At 34.9% G+C, this 20,274-nt stretch overlaps 1 protein-coding gene across 4 annotated transcripts in view; it reads left to right on the forward strand.

Annotated features, from left to right (window-relative positions):
* Nucleotides 1-20,274, forward strand: part of ZNF570 (zinc finger protein 570) — a 36,398-nt gene that overhangs the window by 4,220 nt on the left and 11,904 nt on the right. For all 4 annotated transcript variants that reach the window (XM_071220115.1, XM_071220114.1, XM_024577737.4 and 1 more), the window contains exon 4: nucleotides 2-97. In XM_071220115.1, the coding sequence (XP_071076216.1) occupies nucleotides 2-97 (96 nt within the window). The remainder of the gene's footprint in view (nucleotide 1; nucleotides 98-20,274) is intronic.

A 20,274-nucleotide genomic window follows, 5' to 3' on the forward strand; every position in this document is an offset into this window, starting at 1 on the left:
GGACTTTGCTTTTCTAAGCCAAGTGTAATATTATTGTTGGAACAAGGGAAGGAGCCATGGATGGTAAAGAGAGAGTTGGCAAAAGGCTTGTGCTCAGGTAGGTGAAGAAGAAATAGGCAGGTAAAAAACTTTGCAGGGGGCAGGTCAGCATGGCTCAATGGTGTTGCCTCTTCGTTTTTCTTTGGCGTGTTCTCAAATGCCCTCGGGCTTAGTAGAAACTCGGGGCCTTTTTGGGTGTTCTCTCAAATTTGTTCATAACTGTCTCTCCTTTAACACTTTGCCTCCTACTTTCTAATAATTCACTTATTTATTCTCTGAGTCCTATTTCTTACTGGTTTCATAAGTCCCTTTTCCTAATCTGATAAACTTTCGAGCTTGACAGACAGCTCTACCTAATAATGTACCAGGTTCGAATTCTGACACATGCAGTGACATTTGGGGCAAGTTACTAACCTCTCTGTGCTTTTGTTTTGTCATGTGTAAAATGGGGTAATTACTTTTAAAGTGCTTCGAACAGTCCCTATCTCGTGAATGCGATAGCTGTTAGCTGCTGTTAGTAGTACTAGCACACCTCCAAATGCCTCATTTTTCTCTTAATGGTCAGTTTATTTTTCCTTTAATCAACATTTATGGAAATTTTACTTTAAACAAGGTACTTGCAAGATGCTAGGGTATTATACACTTATATAAATAAATAATTAGTAGGCTAGCTATAGAGTTATGATATAGCTATAAATGGAATGTATGAAGAGAAAGTTGCCATAAGTGGGAAACTCATAGAAAAAGGAGAGAGGCAGAGGAGTTTGGGTAACTGGGAAGATGATTGCCTTTAGCAAAAACACAGGTCAGAAACTAGAAAACATTTGAGGGGGAAGACAGTAAGAGTTGTTCTTTGTGGCCTAGGAAGGATTTTCATGTAGACATAGGAATCATTGAGGTAAAAGGGAGGCCTGAAGTTGAGAAGAAAATCACGATCTTTGTAAACGTCTCCGTCAGTAGCACTCCCCAACTCAACTACTGCTACCTCTTCCCAATCTTTTATGTCCTTGATCAGTTTTGTGAGAAAAAAATTTTGATGTATAATCACAATATGTCAAATATTATGCCAAATATTATTTGACACAAATATATGTCACATATGTATGATTAAATTTTTATTAATTATTATTAAATAATTTACACACAAATATGTTAGCATAAAGGTGTAGTTTAAATAGTAACAGAACAAAGGCCATATACCTACTTCTTAGTGCGAGAAATAGAAAATTGTCAATGCCGTTTTAGGCTCCCGAGGGCCCCTGCCTAAAGATGCACCATTTCCTACCCATGGTCATCCCCGCCCCTCAGTGGGGTAACCATTATCCTACACTTTTGCTTATCATTGCTTGGCTTTTCTCTATAGTTGTATCATATATCCATATTTTAAACTTTTTATGCATGGAAATATATTGTGTATGTAATTCTGACTTTTTTAAACTCAAAATTGTATTCCTGAGATTCGTTCATGTTGATTTTAATAGCTGTGGTTCATTGAATATTTTTTTCTGCTGCAATGTAATGTATGCCACTGCGTAAACCATGCTTTATCCATTGAAGGGCACTTGAATTGTCTTAGTTTTGTACTATTGTAAATGTTACTGCTATGAACCTTATTACACGTGACTGCTGGTGCACATATGCTGGAGTTCATTTGGAGAATACAGCCAGGAATTTACTAGACAATGCGATTTTATTTTCCAAAGTACTTGTACTAATTTACGTATCTTAGCAGCTGTGTGTCAGATTGGTCATTGCATCACACTTGGAATAGACAAATTAAAAAAATATTTTGCTAACCTGCTGGATGTGAAATGTTATCTTATACTTGTAACCTGAATTCCCTTGATTACTAAAGACATTGAGCATATTTTCTTTTTTAAAATTGTTTTTAAATATTTATTTATTTATTTTTAGAGAGTGGGGAAGGGAAGGAGAAAGAGAGGGAGAGAAGCATCAGTAAGAGAGGGAAACATCAGTCAATTGGTTGCACTGGGGACCGAACCCACAACTCAGGCATGTGCCCTGACTGGGAATCAAACCAGTGACCTTTTGCTTTGTGGGACGATGACCAACCAACTGAGCCACACTGGTCAGGGCAGGCATACTTTTATATTTATAATGGCCATTTGCATTTCCTCCATTGTGAGGTACCTGTTCAAGTCTTTTGCCTGTTTTTAAGAAGGCTGTCTTTTATACCTATATTTGTAGTTTAATACTTTTATTTGTATTTTTAATATTTTTTAAGATACTGTTCTGTATTCCAAAGTCATATATACTCTCAAATTTTCTTCTAAAGATTTTTCTTTTATATTTAGGGCCAAAATACAATTGATTTTAATTTTTGAGATTGAAGTAAATTTAATTTTAGTGCCTTATGGGAAACCAAATGTCCTAGATAGTTATTGAACAAATGAGCCCCTTTGCTCATTGTTCTGAATGTTACATCTTACTATATCGGGTTATAGTGTATTTATGCATCTGATTTTGTGCTCTACTCCTTTGTCTCTGTTTCCTTATGCCCAGCCTCTCTTAAATACAATACTTTATTATAAGGCTGAATATCTGTTAGGGCAAGTCCCTGTACCTTGTTTATGGTCTTTAGAATCTTCTGTTTGCTCTTTGGCCATCTGAGTAAAGTTTTGGGTCAGCTTGTCAATTTCTTTTAGAAAACAATAAAGCTATTGGGTTTTGAGTCATTATTTGATTTATTTTATATATCAATTAAATTTTTTTCTATTTGTAAATATGGTTTATCTTTCCATTTATTTAGGTTTTTAAATTTCCTTCAATATGTTTTATAAATTTCTGCAAACAGGCCATGCACAGCTTCTATTAGATAAATTTCTATGCATATTGGTTTGGTTGCTACATTAAATGTCCATATTTTCTATTTGTTATCCATATGCAAAAATGAAGTCAGGTTTTATACATTGACCTTACAGCCAGCAATGTTGCTATGGTGTCCTACTAATGATAATAAATTTTAGATTTCTGCCCTGGCTGGTGTGGCTGGGTGGATTGAGTGCTGGCCTGTGAACCAAAGGGTCGTGGGTTCGATTTCCTGATAGACCACATGCCTGGGTTGTGTGCCAGGTCCCCAGTAGGGGGCGCATGAGAGGCAACCACACATTGATGTTTCTCTCCCTCATTCTCCCTCCCATCACCTCTGTCTAAAAATAAATAAAATCTTAAAAAAAAATAAATTTTAGATTTCTTTGGATTTTCTTCTGTGAGCAGGTAAATCTGTGAATAATGGCAGTTTCTTCACTTTAAATTCTTATGCCATTAATTTCTTTTTTCTGTTGCCCTGTCTTCAGTCTTCAGTATGGTATAAACTGAAGTAGTAGGCATTCTTGTCAACTTCCGGTCTCAATGAACATGCTTTAATATTTTCTTATTAATAATTCTGATGTTTGATGGTTTTTAGTAGACACCCTCTCAATTCTATTTACTAGAGTTTTGATTGTGGAAAGCATTTGATTTTTAAGATGTGTTTTTCTGTATCTATAAATGATTAAATGGTTTTCAGTTTTTCATGTGTTAATGTGGTGAATTACATACTACATTTTAAATGTTCAACTAATCTTATATTCCTGATACAAACCCATCTTTATATGTTTTCTGTTCACTGTTAGTTGCTATACAGCAATTTTTTTTTTAGGTTTTTTACATCTGTGTTTATTGGTGAGGCTGTCTTTCAATTTTTCCTTCACATACTCTTCACATTTTGGAATCAATATCGTCTTAGTCTCATATAATCTGTCAATGAGTATTCCCCTTTTCCTTCCTTAGGAGAATTTGTGTAAATCAAAATTATTTGTTTTTCGAATATTTTGTAGAACTCTGTTTACCTTGGCCTGGAATGTGTGTGTGTGTGTGTGTATGTGTGTGTGTGAAAAGAATTTAAATTGATATGTTCTTAGATTTTATGTTTTTTATTTCTCCTGTAGTCATGGAGTTATAGTATTTTTATCTACGAATATGTACTTATGTAAGTTTTTAAATTTATTAAAGTTATCCATTATTTTCTAAAGTTGGTAGCATATGTAATTATGGCTTCTTTTTTCCTTCCCAAAAGGGAAAGACAACTCTTTAAAGGGGTGTTATCAGTTTTTTAGTGTTTTCAGGCATTTTTTCATTTTACTAGTTCTCTCTAACACAGCTTTTTTAAAATTTCATGAATTTACCTTCTTTATTATTTTATTCCTTCTACATTTATTATCCTATTCTTTTTTTTTTAACTTTTAAGTTGATGATTCATTGTTTTTGAGGCTTTTTCTTTTCTATTTGAAGTATTTAAGGCTATATTAGCAATATATCCTGCACGTTTTCACATGTAGCTTTTGTTATCTATATGTCTAAGTATTTTCTAATTTTCACTGATTTCTTCTTCTTAACCAGTGAATTATTTGGGAGTTTTAAATTCAAAATTTAAGATTTTTGTTTGGTTTAATTGTATTGTAGTTAGAAAGTGTGTTGTTTAATATGCCTTCACTGAAATTTTTTGAAACTTGATTTATGTCCTAGGGATTTTGTAAATATTCTGTGTTTCCTTGAAAAATAATGTCTATTTCCTATTTGTTGATTACAGCACTTGATATACATTCATTGGATTAACTTACTCATTTTACTGGCCAAATCTTCCATATCCTTACTGATTTTTTTAAAAAAAATCTCATTGAGTAAACAATTATGGGGAGATATATGTTACAAACTTCTACTCTGTTGGTGAAAATGGTAAATTTTCTTTGTAATTCTTACAACTGGTTCTATGTATTTTGAAAGTATTTTATTAGGTTTTATGATTCTGGAATTGTTTGAGCTTCCTGATGAATTCTTCCTTGTACTATTGTTACCCTCTTGAAATCTATTGATGAATTTTCCCTTAACTATTTTGCTTGATATTTATATAGCTATTTTAACCTTCTTTTGTTCATATTTACTTGGCATAGTTTTTTCCACCCTTTTACTCTCTACTTTCTATTCTGTATACTGTTTCTCTTATAAATACTATATAGCTATAGTTTGATAATCTTTATCTTTTAACTCAATGACAGTAGTCATTTACATTTTTTGTAATACTAACAGTTAAATTTATTTCCACAATCTTATTTTTCTCCATAAATCCTGTTTTTTCCATTTTTTTCTCTATCTGCTTATTTGAAAGTTATATAGTATAATTCTATTTTTCTTTATTTTATTTTCTTTATTTATTTTTAGAGAGAGGGGCAGGGAGGGAGAGAGGGACAGAAACATCAATGTGTGGTTACCTCTTGTGCGCCCCCTACTGGGGACTTGGCCTGCAAACCAGGCTTGTGCCCTGAATGGAAATCAAACTAGCAACCAGTTGCTTCACAATCCGGTGCTCAATCCACTGAGACATGCCAGCCAGGGCTACACTTTTTGATAATATGGTAGATGAAATATAATATCACAATGTATTTTCCAATATACATATCTCTGAGTATATGATGTTGACATTGTTACATGCATTTATTGCCAGTTACTTTTTAAGTGGTCCCTTCATATTACTTACCTATTTTTTTAAAATCACTCTTAACACTTTATAGTTGTATTTCTGTCTTTCCTTTTATTTTTTAAAAGATTTTATTTATTTACTTTAGACAGAGTGGGGAAGGGAGGGAGAAGAAGAGGGAGAGAAACATCAGTGTGTGGTTGCCTCTTGCACACCCCCTACTGGGCACCTGACCTGGCCCACCACCCAGGCATGTGCCCTGACTAGGAATTGAACCAGTGATCGTTTGCTTTGCAGTCTGGTGCTCAATCCACTGAGCCCAGGCAGGGCTACTTACTTATGTTTAATGGACTATTTGTAGTTTTTATTTATCTGCAAAGGTCTATGTCTTAGTAAGGATTTTATTTTGTATTAGGTGAAAAACAGATTTAATTTGTTAAAAATTTATGGTAAAATACATATGGCAAAATGTACTCTTTTAACCATTTTTAAGTGTATAGTTCAGTAGCATTCATGTTACTGTGCTGCCATCACCAGCATCCTTCCACAGAACTCTCTTTATTTTGTAAAACTGAAACTCTATACCCATGAAATAATAATTCCTCATTCTCCCCATCCTTAGTCTCTGATAACCACCACTGTACTTTCTCTCTGTGAATTTCAGTAGTCTAGGTACCTCATATAATTGGAATCATACAGTGTTCGTCTTTTTGTGACTGGCTTCTTCACTTAAGATAAAGTTCTCAAGGTTCATCCATGTGGTAGCATGTGTCATAATTTCCTCCTTTTTAAAAGCTGAAAAATATTCCTTTACATGTATGTACCACATTTGGTTTATCCATCCAACAATGAAAACTTTAGTTGCTTCTGTATTTTTGGTTATTGTGAACAATGTGGCTATGAAGATGAATATACAAATATGTATTTGAGACCTAGCTTTCTTTTTTTTTAAATTTTTATTGTTATTCAAGTACAGTTGTATGCCTTTTCTCCCCATCCCTCCACCCCACCCCTGAGACCTAGCTTTCAATTCTTTTGAGTATATACTCAGAAGTGGAATTAATGGGTCTTATTGTAATCTATATTAAATTTTTTGTGGAACTGCCATACTGTTTTCCAGCAGCTATACCATTTTACATTCCCTCCAACAGTGCCCAAGAGTTCCGATTTCTTCACATTTTCCCCAGCACCTGTTTTCTTTTTGAAAAAAACAGTAGCCATCCTAATGGGTATGGAGTGGTATCTCATGGTATTGATCTGCATTTCCCTAATGATAAGTGATGTTGAGCATTTTTTCATGTGGTTGTTGGCTATATGTATATCTTCTTTGGATAAATGTATACTCAAATGCTTTGCCTATTTTTTTTTATTGTGTTCTTGTTAAGTTGTAGGAGGTCTTTATTTATCCTGGTTATTAACCCCTTTTCAGATACGAGGTTTGCAAATATTTTCTTCCATTCCATGAGTTGCTTTTTTCACTCTGTTGATTGTGTCCTTGAATGCACAAAATGTTAAAACATTTCAGGTAGTCCATTTTGTCTCCTTTTTTCATTTCCTCCTTTTGGTATTATAATCAAGAAATCACTGTTAAATCCAGTGCTATCTTTATTCCAGTACCATACTGTTTTGATTACTGCAGCTTTGTATTAAGTTTTGAAATCAGGAAGTGTTCTTTTTCAAGATTACTTTTTTGGCTATTCAGGTCCTTTAAGATTCCATATGAATTTTAGGATTGATTTTTCTATTTCTAGAAAAAATGTCATTGGGATTTTGATAGGGATTACAATGAATCTATAAATAGCTTTAGGTAGTAGGGACAGTGGAATAGTGTTAACTCTTCTAATTCATGATCACAGATGTCTCCATTTATTTATGTCTTCTTTAATTTCTCTCAGCAATGTTTTGTGGTTTTCATTTTATGTCTTTCACTTCTTTGGTTAATCTCTTAAGTGTTTTATTCAGTTTGATGCTATTGGAAAATGGAAATGTTTTCTGAATTTTATTTTTTTTTAGGTTGTTCATTGTTAGTCTATAAAAGTACAACTGATTTGTGTGCATTTACTTTATATCCTGCTGCTTTGCTAAATTTGTTTATTGATTCTAACAAGTTGTTTTTTGGTGGAGTCTTTAGGGTTTCCATGTATAAGACCACATCATCTACAAAGAGATAATTTTATTTATTTATTTCTAATTTGTATGTTATAAATATATTTTTCTTGCCTAATTGCTATGGCTAGAACTTCCAATACTACATTGACTAGAAGTAATGAAAGCAGGGGGTTTTGTCTTGTTCCTGATTTTAGAGGAAAGCTTTCAGTCTTTTGCCATTGAATGAATATGATGTTAGCTGTGGGCTTTTTATATATAGCCTTTATTATGTTGTAGTTTCCTTCTATTCCTAGTTTGTAACGTGGTTTTTTTTTTCTATCATGAAAGGGTGTTAAATTTTGTCAAATCCTGTTTCTGCATCGGTTAAATGACCATGTAATTTTTTCCCTTCATTCTGTTAATGTGGTATACTGCATTTTTTTTTTGTTGAATCATCCTTGAATTCCAGAAATAAATCCCACTCTGTCATGGTGTATAATCTTTATAATATACTGTTGAAGTCAGTTTTGTTGTGAGTATTTTCATCAGTATTCATGAAAGGTATTAGTCTGTAATTTTCTTGTACTGTCTTAGTTTAGTTTTGTTATCAGGGTAATGCTGACCTCAGAATGAGTTTGGAAGTCTTTCCTCTTCAGTTTTTAGGAGAGTTTAAGGAGGATGTGTATTAATTCTTTAAATATGTGATATAAGTCATCACTGACACTATCTGGTCCTAAGCTTCTCTTTATTGGGAGGTTTTTGATTACTGATTCAATCACCTTACTAGTTATGGGTCTGTTAACATTTTCTGTTTCTGTATGATTCACTCTTGGTAGATTATATATTTCTTAGAATTTGTCTGTTTTACTAGTTTATTCAATTTGTTGGTATCAATGTTTAGAGTACAATTGACTCTTGAACAAGGGCATTAAGGGTATCCACCCTTCTTCACACAGTCAGAAATCTATGTATAACTTTTGACTCCCTCAAAACTTAACTACTAGTAGCCTTCTGTTGACCAGAAGCCTTACCAATAACATAAACAGTTGATTAACACATATTTTATATGTGATATGTATTATATACTATATGTTTACAATAAAGTAAGCTAAAGAAAAGGCAATGTTAAGAAAATAATAAGGGAGAGAAAATACATTTACAATATTTATTGAAAAAAATTATGTATAAGTGGACCCACACAGTTTAAACCCATGTTCAAGGGTCAGCTGTATTTTCTTATAATTCTTTTTATTTCTGTGAAATTGGTACTAAAGTTCCTTCTCTTATTTCTGATTTTAGTTATTTGAGTATTTTTTTTGCTTAGTCAGTCTGACTACTGGTCTGTCACTTTTGTGATCCTTTTAAAGAAGCACCTCTTGGTTTTGTTGATTCCCCTTATTATTTTTCTATTCTCTATTTTGTTTATCTGCTTGAATCTTTATTTTCTTCTAGATTTGGGCTTAGTTTGCTCTTTTTCTAGTTTGTTAAGATGTAAAGTTCAATCATTGATTTGAGATATTTTTAAGGTGTATTTTATTGATTATGCTATTATACTTGTCCCATTTTTTCTCCCCTTTATCCTGCACCTGTACCCCTTCTCCCTCCAGAATTCCTCCCCCGCTTAGTTCATGTCCATGGATCATACATATAAGTTCTTTGGCTTCTCCATTTCCTATACTATGCTTAACCTCCCCCTGTCTATTTTGTACCTACAATTTATGCTTCTTATTCCATGTACCTTTTCCCTAATTCTCCCTCTTCCTCCTCACCCTCCCCACTGATAACTGTCCATGTGATCTCCCTTTCTCTGTTTCTGTTTCTGTTCTAGTAGTTTGCTTAGTTTGTTTTTGTTTTTGTAAGTTCGGTTGTTGTCATTTTACTGTTCATAGTTTTGATCTTTTTCTTAGATAAGTTCCTTTAACATTTCATATAATAAGGGCTTGGTAATAATGAACTCCTTTAACTTGAACTTACCTGGGAAGCACTTTATCTACCCTTCCATTCTAAGTGATAGCTTTGCTGCATAGAGTAATCTTGGATGTAGGTCCTTGTCTTTCTTGACTTCAAATACTTCTTTCCAGACCTTTCTTGCCTTCAAGGTTTCTTTTGAGAAATCTAGTGATAGTCTTATGGGAACTCCTTGGTAGATAACTGTCTCCTTTTCTTGGTATTAAAATTCTCTCCTTATTTTAACCTTGGATAATGTGTTTATGATGTGCCTTGGTGTATGTTTCCTTGGGTCCCACTTCTTTGGGACTCTCTGAGCTTCCTAGACTTATTAGATATCCATTTCTTTTGCCAGGTTGGGGAAGTTCTCCTTCATTATTTGTTCAAATAAGTTTTCAATTTCTTGCTCTTCCTCTCCTCCTTCTGGCACCCTTATGATTCAAATGTTGAAATGTTTAAAGTTGTCCCCAAGTTCCTAAGCCTCTCCTCATTTTTTTTTGAATTCTTGCTTCTTTATTCTGTTCTGGTTGAATGTTTGTTTCTTCTTTCTGTTCCAAATTGTTGATTTGAGTCCCAATTTCCTTCCCTTCACTGTTGGTTCCCTGTATATTTTTCTTTATTTCACTTTATATAGCCTTCACTCTTTCCTCTATTTTGCAACTATACTCAACCATTTCTCTGAACACCCTGATTACCAGAGTTTTGAACTGTGCATCTGATAGGTTGGTTATTTCTTCATCACTTAGTTCTCTTTTTGGAGCTTTGATCTGTTCTTTCATTTGGGCCATAATTTTTTGTCTGGGTGCGCTTGTTATGTTGTAAGGGGCAGAGCCTTATGTATTTGCCAGGGCAGGGCAATGCACTTCACTGCATTGTGGCACTATATGTATGGGAGTTGTCAGAGGGCAATGCCACCTGCTTGGTTCTCACCCCACTTTCAGTCACTTCCCCCTCTACCCACAAGCGAATTGGGACTTTCTCGTGCTGTTTCCCAGGTGGGTTTGTGTATGTTCAAGGACCCGTGTGTCCTATCAATGGACTGCCATGTGAGACTGGGAGTTTCTCCTGTCACTGCAGCCCCCACAGGTTTTTGTAGCCAGCGGTTTCAAGGCTTTATTTCCCTGCACTAGAACCCTGTGTTCCATGGTCTAATTCCCCCGTTGTTTCTCCCAGTTTATCTGCACATGAATGTGGGACTGTGGGTCCACCAGCCACTGCCTCTCCTGTCTGGTCCACCTTGCCGCACATCATCTCTGCCTCAGCAGCTACCCATCTCCACCCCTCCTACCAGTCTGGAAGAATGTTTCTTTTTTAATTCCTTGGTTGTCAAACTTCCACACAGTTCAATTTTCTGGCAGTTCTGGGTTTTTTTTGTTTGTTTGTTTATAAGCTGGTTGCTGTCTTTCTTTTGGTTGTACGAGAAAACAAAGCATATCTACCTATGCCTCCACCTTGGCCAGAAGCCTGATTTGAGATCTTTTTTAATGTAAGCATTTGCAGACATAAGTTACACTCTTATCACTGCTTTTGATGCATCACATAAATTTTGGTATGTTGTGTTTTTATACTCATTTGTCTCAAGATATTTTAAACTTCTCTTGTGATTTCCTTAGTTCACCAGTTGTTTAAGTTTATGTTGTTGAATTTTATATGTTTGTGGATTTTCCAGTATTTATTTTGCTATTGATTTCAGTTTAATTAAGTTATGATTGGAAAAGATATTTTGTATGATTTCAGTCTTTTAAAATGTATTAAGACTTGTTTTATGGACTAACATATAGTCTACCTGGTTTATGTTTATTTCTTTAATGAAATTTAGAATTAAAAGAAAAAACAACAACCTTTCAGTGATTATGCCAAACTGCAATGTCTGAGAGAACAGAAGACTACCCTAATTTCAGACACCAGCTGAAAGTTGGGGCATTTTCAGGGCCACCCTCATTGCCAACCACCTGGATACAAATTTAGAGGTGCTTAAATTTTGATAATTCACTAGCATGACTCATAGAACTCAGGAAAAAGTTATATGATGATTTATTTAATTATAACAAAGGATTAAAAAAAGAAGAACCAGCCAGTACACCAAGGTTTAGATATGGGAGATTTGCAAACAAGAAACTTCTCCATCTCGGTATTCAAAGGAATATTACCAACTAGGGAAGGTGTCTCAAGCTTTAGTGCCCAGAGATTTTTGTTTTTGTTTTTCGGTTTCATTATGTAGGCTGATTGAGTGAATCATTGTCCAACACGGTTCAATCTCCAGCATTCCTTCCCTTCCCAAAAGCCAGGTTGGTATCATGGTAGCTCAAAGCTCCAAACCTCTCATCACATGGTTGGTCTTTCTGGCATTGCTAGCCTTTATCCTGAGTCATCACATTAGCAAAAATTATCTATGGGCCAATCATGAGTCACCTTATTAGTATAAAATATCAGGTGTGGTCCAAGAGACTCACCACTAATAATAAATACTCTCTTTCCAGGAGTTTAGAGGGTTTTGAGATTGCCTCCTGGGAAATAGACAGAGGCATGTCAAATTATTTATTACACAGGTCTTTGAAAAAATCCCTGTGTAATCACAAGAGCCCTGGCCAGTGTGGCTTGATTAGAACATTGTCCCGTACACCAAAAGATTATGGGTTCAATTCCCATTAGGGCACATACCTGGGTTGTGGGTTCAATCCCCTGTCAGGGAGCCTATGAAAGGCAACCAATTGATCCAATTGATCCTCTCTCACATTGACGTTTCTCTCTGTGTCTCGCTATCATTTCTCTCTCTAAAAGCAATGAAAAAATATCCAAGTGAAGATAAAAAGCCTCACAAAGAGGCTCTGACTATAACTGAATGAAAGTAATAGATATAGTGAGGATTTTGGCTCTACATTGTTGATTCTTTTTATATAAGAGAAAAGTGTGCATCTCCTCCCTTTATTCAGATTTTTTTGGGGGGAGTGGTGGAACACTCATTAGAATTGCAAAGCTTTTGCTTATTTCTTTTGAAGTTTACTTCTAGGGTATTTTCTGTCTTCATTGTTGTCGGTGTTAAAGGTATCTTCTGAAGTTAATTATTTTCTTTATACATCTATTGCTTTTTAAAAATAACTCTAAAATTGCAAAATATATATTTTTGAAAAAGAAATAAAGAAGTATATGTAATACAGTAATCTTTCTATAGTTTCTATATTCTATTATGTACCTTATAATTACCTAGTGATTTATTTAAGGTATTTTACAAGTCAACATATACATAATTTTTAATGGTTATTATTATTAAATGTTGCTATTACTAATTTGTGATTTTTTAAAAGGACCTTAAATTTTATTTTTCAGTTACAGTTTACATTTATAAATATTTTGTATCAGTATCAGGTGTACATCATAGTGGTTAGACATACATATTACAAAGTGCTCTCCCCAATATTTACAATACCCTCCTAACCATATGTAGTTATTATAATATTATTGACTATATTCTCTATGCTGTACTTTGCAGCAGCAGGCTATTTTGTAACTACCAATTTGTACTTTTAAATTTGTTCACCTTTTTCAGCCAGTCCCTCAACCTCCCTTCCCTCTGACAGCCCTCAGTCTCTTCTCTCTGTGAGTCTGTTTCAATTTTGTTTATTTACTTATTTTGTCAGATTTCACATATAAATGAAATCATATAGTATTTTTATTTCTCTGACTCACTTTTTTCACGTAACATAGTACACTGTAGTGTCATTCATGCTGTTGCAAATGGTCAGATTTCATTCTTTTTTATTTGTTGAGTACTATTGCATGGTACATATGTACCACAACTTTTTTATCTGTTCATCTATTGATGTGCACTTGGGTTGCCACCATATCTTGACTATTGTAAATAATGCTACAATGAATATAGGGGTGCATATATTCTTTCAAATGAGTGTTTTGGATTTCTTCAGATATATTCCCAGAAGTGGAATCACTGGGTCATAAGGCAGTTCCATTTTTAATTTTTGAGGGCTCTCCATAGTGTTTTCCACAGTGGCTGCATCAGTATGCATTTCCACCAATAGTGCACTAGGGTTCCCTTTTCTCCAATCCTTGTGAGATCTTGTTATTTGTTGATAGCCATTTTGACAGGTGTGAGGTTGTGGTTTTAATTTGCATTTCGCTGATGATTACTGATATTGAACAACTTTTCATATGTCTATGTATATCCTCTTTAGAAAAGTGTCTGTTCAGGTCCTCTGCCCATTTTTTAATTGGATTGTTGTCTCTTTAGTGTTGATTCAAGAACTCTTCATGAATTTTGGATAGTAACCCCTCATCAGACGAATCTTTGGTGAATATTGAAAAATTTTTCCACCTTTTTTTAATCACCCAATGATATGTTTTTATTGATTTTACACAGACAGGGAGGAAGAAAGAGAGAGAGAGACATCAATATGACAATCATCAATCAGTTTATGTGGGCCTTGACCAGGAATTGAGCCTGCAACTTTTTAAAAAATATTTTTATTGTTGTTCAATTATAGTTCCCATTTCCGCCCCCCATTACTCTCCCCTGCCGTACCCACCCCCCACCTTCCACATTCAGTCCTCTCCCCTCTGTTGTCTTTGTCCATAGGTTCTTTATACATGTTCCTCGATTTGACCCTTCCCCATCTTTCCCTTGTTATCCCCCTTCCTCCTTTCCTATGGTTACTGTCAATTTGTTCTTTATTTCCATGTCTCTGGCTGAACCCACAACTTTTTGGTGTACGGGATGATGCTCCAACCACCTGAGTTATCTGGCCAAGGCGTCTTTTTGTTTTATTGGTTGCTTTTCATTCAGTAGGTTGTCTTTTTATTTTGTTAGTTTCCTTTGCTGTGCAGAAACATTTAGTTTGATATAGTCCCATTTGTTTATTTTTATTTTTTCTTGACATTAGGAGATATTTTAGAAAAAATATTGCTAAGAGAAATGTCATAGATTTCACTGGCTATGTTTTCTGCTAGGATTTTTGTGGTTTTGCATCTAACATCCAGGTCTTTAATGCATTTTGAGTTTATTCTTATATATGGCATTAGAAGGTGGGCTAGTTTTAAATTTTTGCCCTTATCTGTTCAATATTCCCAACACCATTTATTTATTAGACTGATTTTACATGATTTTATGTTCTTATCTCTTTTGTCAAATGTTAATTGATCATATAGGCATTGGTATATTTCTGGGCTTTCTATTTGGTTCTGTTGATCTATATGTCTGTTTTTATGCCAGTACCATGCTGTTTTGATTTCCGTGGGCTTATAGTACAGTTTGATATCAGGGAGTGTGATACCACCAACGTTATTCTTTTTTCTCCAGATTGCTGTGGCTGTTCAGGGTATTTTTTGGTTCCATATAAATTTTTGGATTGTTTGCTCTAGTTTTGTGAAATAGATATTGATATTTTGATAGGCATTGTGTTAAATCTAGAGATTCATTTAAGTAGTATGGATGTATTAATAATGTTAATTTTTCCTATCCATGAACACAGTATATGCTTCCATTTATTTTTATCTTCCTCAAGGTCTTTCTTTAGTATCTTATAATTTTCTGAGTACAAGTCTTTTTTTTATTATTATTATTCAAGTACAATTGTCTCCTTTTCCCCCCCACCTTCCCCTGCCTCACCCATTCCCACCTTCCACCCTCAATCCTACCCCTTTTGACTTTGTCCATGTGTACTTTATTTATGTTCTTTGACAACCCTTTCCCTATTTACCACCATTATTCCTAAACCTCTCCCCTCTGGTTACTGTCAGTTTGTTCTTTATTTAAATGTCTCTGGCTATGCTTTGCTTGCTTCTTTATTTTGTTGATTAGGTTCCACTTATAGGTGAGATCATATAGTATTTTTCTTTCACCACCTGGTTCACTTCACTTAGCATAATGCTCTTCAGATCCATCCCCACTGTTGTGAAGAGTAGGAGCTCCTCCTTTCGTTCTGCTGCATAGTATTCCATTGTGTAAATACACCATAGTTTTTTGATCCACTCATTTACTGTTGGGCACTTAGGTTGCTTCCAACAGCACTTGGCTATTGTAAACTGTGCTGCTATGAACATTGAGGTGCATAGGTTCTTTTGAGTTGGTGTTTCAGGATTTTAGGGTATAATCCCAGCAGTGGAATTGCTGGGTCAAAAGTCAGTTCCCTTTTTAGTTTCCTAAGAATATTCCATACTGTTTTCTACAGTGGCTGTACCAGTCTGCATTCCCACCAACAGTGTTCTAGTGTTCCCTTTCCTCCACATCCTCCCTAGCACTTGTTTGTGGATTTGTTTATGTTGGCCATTCTGAATGGTGTGAAGTGGTATCTCATTGTGGTTTTAATTTGCATCTCTTTTATGGCTAGTGATGCTGAGTATCCTCTCATGTCTCTTGACCCTCTGTAAGTCTTCCTTGGAGAAGTGTTTGTTCAGGTCCTTTGCCCATTTTTTAATTGGGTTGTTTGTCTTCCTGGTGTGGAGTTGTGTGAGTTCTTTATATATTTTGGAGATCAAACCCTTGCCTGAGGTATCATTGGCAAATATATTTTCACATACGGTTGGTTCCCTATTCATTTTGCTGATGTTTCTTTAGTTGTGCAGAAGCTTTTTATTTTGGTGAATTCCCATTTGCTTACTCCTTCCTTTATATTCCTTGCTCTAGGGGACATATCGGTGAAAATATTGCTGTGTGGAATATTTGAGATTTTCCTACCTATGTTCTCCTCTAGAAATTTTATGGTGGCATGACTTATGTTTAAGTCATTTGTCCATCTTGAGTTTATTTTGTGTATGGTGTAAGTTGTTCAGTGAGTTTCATTTGTTTTCATGGAGCTGTTTAGATCTCCCAACACCATTTCTTTAAGAGGCTATTTTTACTCTGTTTTATTCTTCTGTTCCCTTTGTCAAATATTAATTAAGTGTAGACTCTTGGGTTTATTTCTGGGGTCTCTATTCTGTTCCATTGATCTATGTGTGTGTTCTTCTGCCAGTACCAGACTGTTTTGATTATTGTGGCCTTGTAATATAGTTTGATATCAGGTATTGTGATCACTCCAACTTTGTTCTTTCTAAAATTTTCTATGGCTATTTGGGATTGCTTATGGTTCCATAAATTTTTGAAATGTTTGTTCTATATCTGTGAAATATATCATTGGTATTTCAATAAGGATTGCATTGAATCTATAAATTGCTTTGGGTTGTATGGACATTTTGATATTGTTAACTCTTCCAATCCATGAACATGGTATATGCTTCCATTTTTTGTGTCTTCCTTAATTTCTTTCTTCAGTGTTGTGTAGTTTTCTGAGTGCAGGTCTTTTACCTCTTTGGTATGGTTTATTCCTAGGTACTTTATTTTTCTTGTTGCTATAGCAAATGGGATTTTTTCCCACTGATTTCTGTTTCTGATATTTTATTGTTTTACAAAAATGCCTTCAATTTCTGAATATTGACTTTGTATTCCTCTGTTTTGCCAAATTCACTTACTAGGTTGAGTAGTATTTTGGTGAACTCTATGAGGTTTTTTATGTACACTATCATGTCACCTGCAAACAGTGACAGTTTTACTTCCTCCTTTCCAATTTGCATGCCTTTTATTTCTTTTTCTTGTCCGATTGCTGTGGCTAGGACTTCCAATAGTACGTTGAATAGAAGTGGGGAAAGAGGACATCCTTGTCTGGTTTCTGACCTTAGTGGGAAATGTTTTAGTTGTTACCTATTGAGTATGATGTTGTCTGTAGGTTTCTCATATAAGGCCTTTATTATGTTTAAGTATGCTCCCTCTACTCCCACTTTGCTGAGTGTTTTTATCATAAGTGGGTGCTGTGCCTTATCAAATGCTTTTTCCACATCTATTGATATGATCATGTAATTTTTGTCTTTCCTTTTGTTTATGTGATGTATTATGTTTATTAATTTGCAAATATTGAACCATCCTTGTATCCCTGGAATGCATCCCACTTTATCATGTTGTATAATCTTTTTAATGTATTGCTGGGAGCAGTTTACAATATTTTGTTGGTGATTTTAGTGTCTATGTTCATCAGTGATATTGGCCTGAAGTTTTCTTTCTTTGTTATGTCTTTATCTGGTTTTAGGATTGGAATGATGCTGGTTTTATAAAAAGAGTTTGGGACTCTTCCCTCTTCTTGGATCTTTTGGAATAGTCTATGAAGGACAGGGGTTAGCTCTTCCTTAAATGCTTTGTAAAATTCTCCTGTGAAACTGTCCCATCCAGGCTTTTGTGTGTCAGGAGTTTTTTGATTACTGCTTCAATTTCATCTGCAGTTATTAGTCTATTCAGGCTTTCTGCTTCTTCTTCATTCTGTTTGGAAGATTATTTTTCTAGAAATTTATCCATTTCACCCAGGTTTTCAAATTTATTGGCATACAGTTCATAGTATTTCTTATAATCTTTTGTATTTTTGTGGTATCAGTTGTAATCTCTCCTCTTTCATTTCTGATTGTGTTTATTTGGGTCCTTTCTCTTTTTCTTGATGAGTCTGCTTAATGGTTGTCAATTTTGTTTATCTTTTCAAAGAACCAGCTCCTGGATTTATAAATCCTTTGAATTGTTCTTTTAGTCTCTATGTCACTTAATTCTGCTCTGAACTTGGTTATTTCCTTCCTTCTACTCCCACTGGGCTTTGTTTGTTGTTGATCCTCCAGTTCTTGTACATCTAGAATTAGGCTGTTTATCTGAAATGTTTCTATTCTTTTTTAGGTAGGCCTATATCGCTATGATCTTCCCTCTCTGTGCTACCTTTGCTGTGTCCCATTAATTTTGGATTGTTGTGAGTTCATTTTCATTTGTTTCCAGAAACTTTTTGATTTCTTCCTTGATCTCATTCTTAACCCATTCATTGTTTAATAGCATGCTATTCAATCTCCATGAATTTGAGTGTTTTTGAGTTTTTTCCTTGAGGTTAGTGTCTAGTTTCAGGCACTTGTGTTCCGAGAAAGTGCTTGCTATGATTTCAATTTTCTTGAATTTGTTGAAGCTTGTTGTGTGTGTTCTGTCTTTGAAAATGTTCCATGTGCATTTGAAAAGAAAGTGTATTTTACTTCTTTTGGATGAACGTTTCTCTCCCTATATATATCAGTTAAGTCCATTTGATCTAGGGCATTGTTCAATGCTGCAATATCCTTGTTGATATTTTGTACAGAAGATCTATCCATTTTTGAAAGTGGGGTGTTACAATCTAGTGTAAGTGTGTTGCTGTTTGTATCTTTCTTGAAGTCCTCCAAGATTTTCCTTACATATTTGGGTGCTCCTATTTTGGGTATTTATATGTTTATAATGTTTATGTCTTCTTGATGGATTCTTCACTTGAGTATTATGAAGTGTTCATCAGTGTCTCTTTTCTGGCCTTTGCTTTAAAGTTTATTTGGTGTGATATGAGTATTGCTACACATCTTTTTCTTCCTGCCCATTTGCTTGGAATATTTTTTCCAACCCTTCACTTTCAGTCTGGGTAGGTCTTTTTTTCTGAGGTGGGTCTCTTGTAGGCAGCATATGTGTGGGTCATGTTTTGTTATCCATTAATCTACTCTGTGTCTTTTAATTGGAGCATTTAATCCATTTACATTTAAGTTTACTATTGATAGGCTGTTACTCATTTTCCCCTTTTGTACCTGTGTTCCCCTCTCTCTTGCTCTTTTTCTTCCTCTTCTTAGAGCAGTCCCTTTAGCATATCTTGCATTCTGGTTTAGTGAAGGTGTATTTTTTCAGCCTTTTTTTTAATCTGGGAAGCTCCTTATTTCGCCTTCAATTTAATTGAGAGCCTTGCTGGGTAGAGTAGTCTTGGAAGCCTTTGTTTTTCATTACTTGGATTATTCTTGCCATTCCCTTCTGGCTTGTTGTGTTTCTGTTGAGAAATCAGCTTCTAGCCTTATTGGAGTTCCTTTGCATGTTACTTCCTGTTTCTCCCGTGCTGCTTTTAAGATTCTCTTTTTGTCTTTAAAACTTGGCATATTAATTATGATGTGTCTTTGGGTTCATCTTGATTAGGACCCTCTGTGCTTCCTGAAGTTGGGTTCTTTTCTCCCCTACAGGTTTGGGATTTTTTTCTGTCATATTTTTTCAAACAGGTTTTCTTTCCCTTGTTCCTTTTCTTCTCCTTCTGGTATTCCTATGATTTGAATATTTTTGTGATTCAAATATTGAATGTTGTTGTCTTGCAGTTCCCTTAAGCTATCTTTATATTTCTTGGGTTTGTGTGTGTGTGTGTGTGTGTGTGTATGTGTTTTTTTTGCTACTGCTCTACCTGGGTGTTTCTTTCTTTCTTGTCTTCCAGCTCACTTATTCAGTCCTCTGCCTCATCCAGCCTGTTTGTAATTCGTTGTAGTATATTTTTTATGTCAGAAATTGTATTCTTCATTTCTTCCTGGTTCTTGTTTATATTTTCTATTTCCTTTTTCACACTCTTTTAGTTCTCGCTCAGTTCCGTGTAGTTGTCCGTGAGTTCCTTGAGCATCCTTATCACCATTATTTTGAATTCTATATCTGATGGTTTGCTTACCTGCATTTCATTTGGTGTTTTTACTATCAAGTCCTACATTCCTTTTTATTGCAGGTTCTTTTCTTTGTCTCCTCATTTTAGGTGACTCCTGTTCTTTTTTTTTCTGTGATTCCTGATGCTCTGCTTTGCCAGCTGTCTTCATGGGGTCAGCTTCTGTGGTAGGAGTTCTGTGGGACTCAGTGGCGTGGTCTCTTTGATTTTCTTGTGTGGATGCTGTAGGGTTGCCGT

Source organism: Desmodus rotundus, chromosome 12 (assembly GCF_022682495.2).
Source record: "Desmodus rotundus isolate HL8 chromosome 12, HLdesRot8A.1, whole genome shotgun sequence".
Lineage (NCBI taxonomy): Eukaryota > Metazoa > Chordata > Mammalia > Chiroptera > Phyllostomidae > Desmodus > Desmodus rotundus.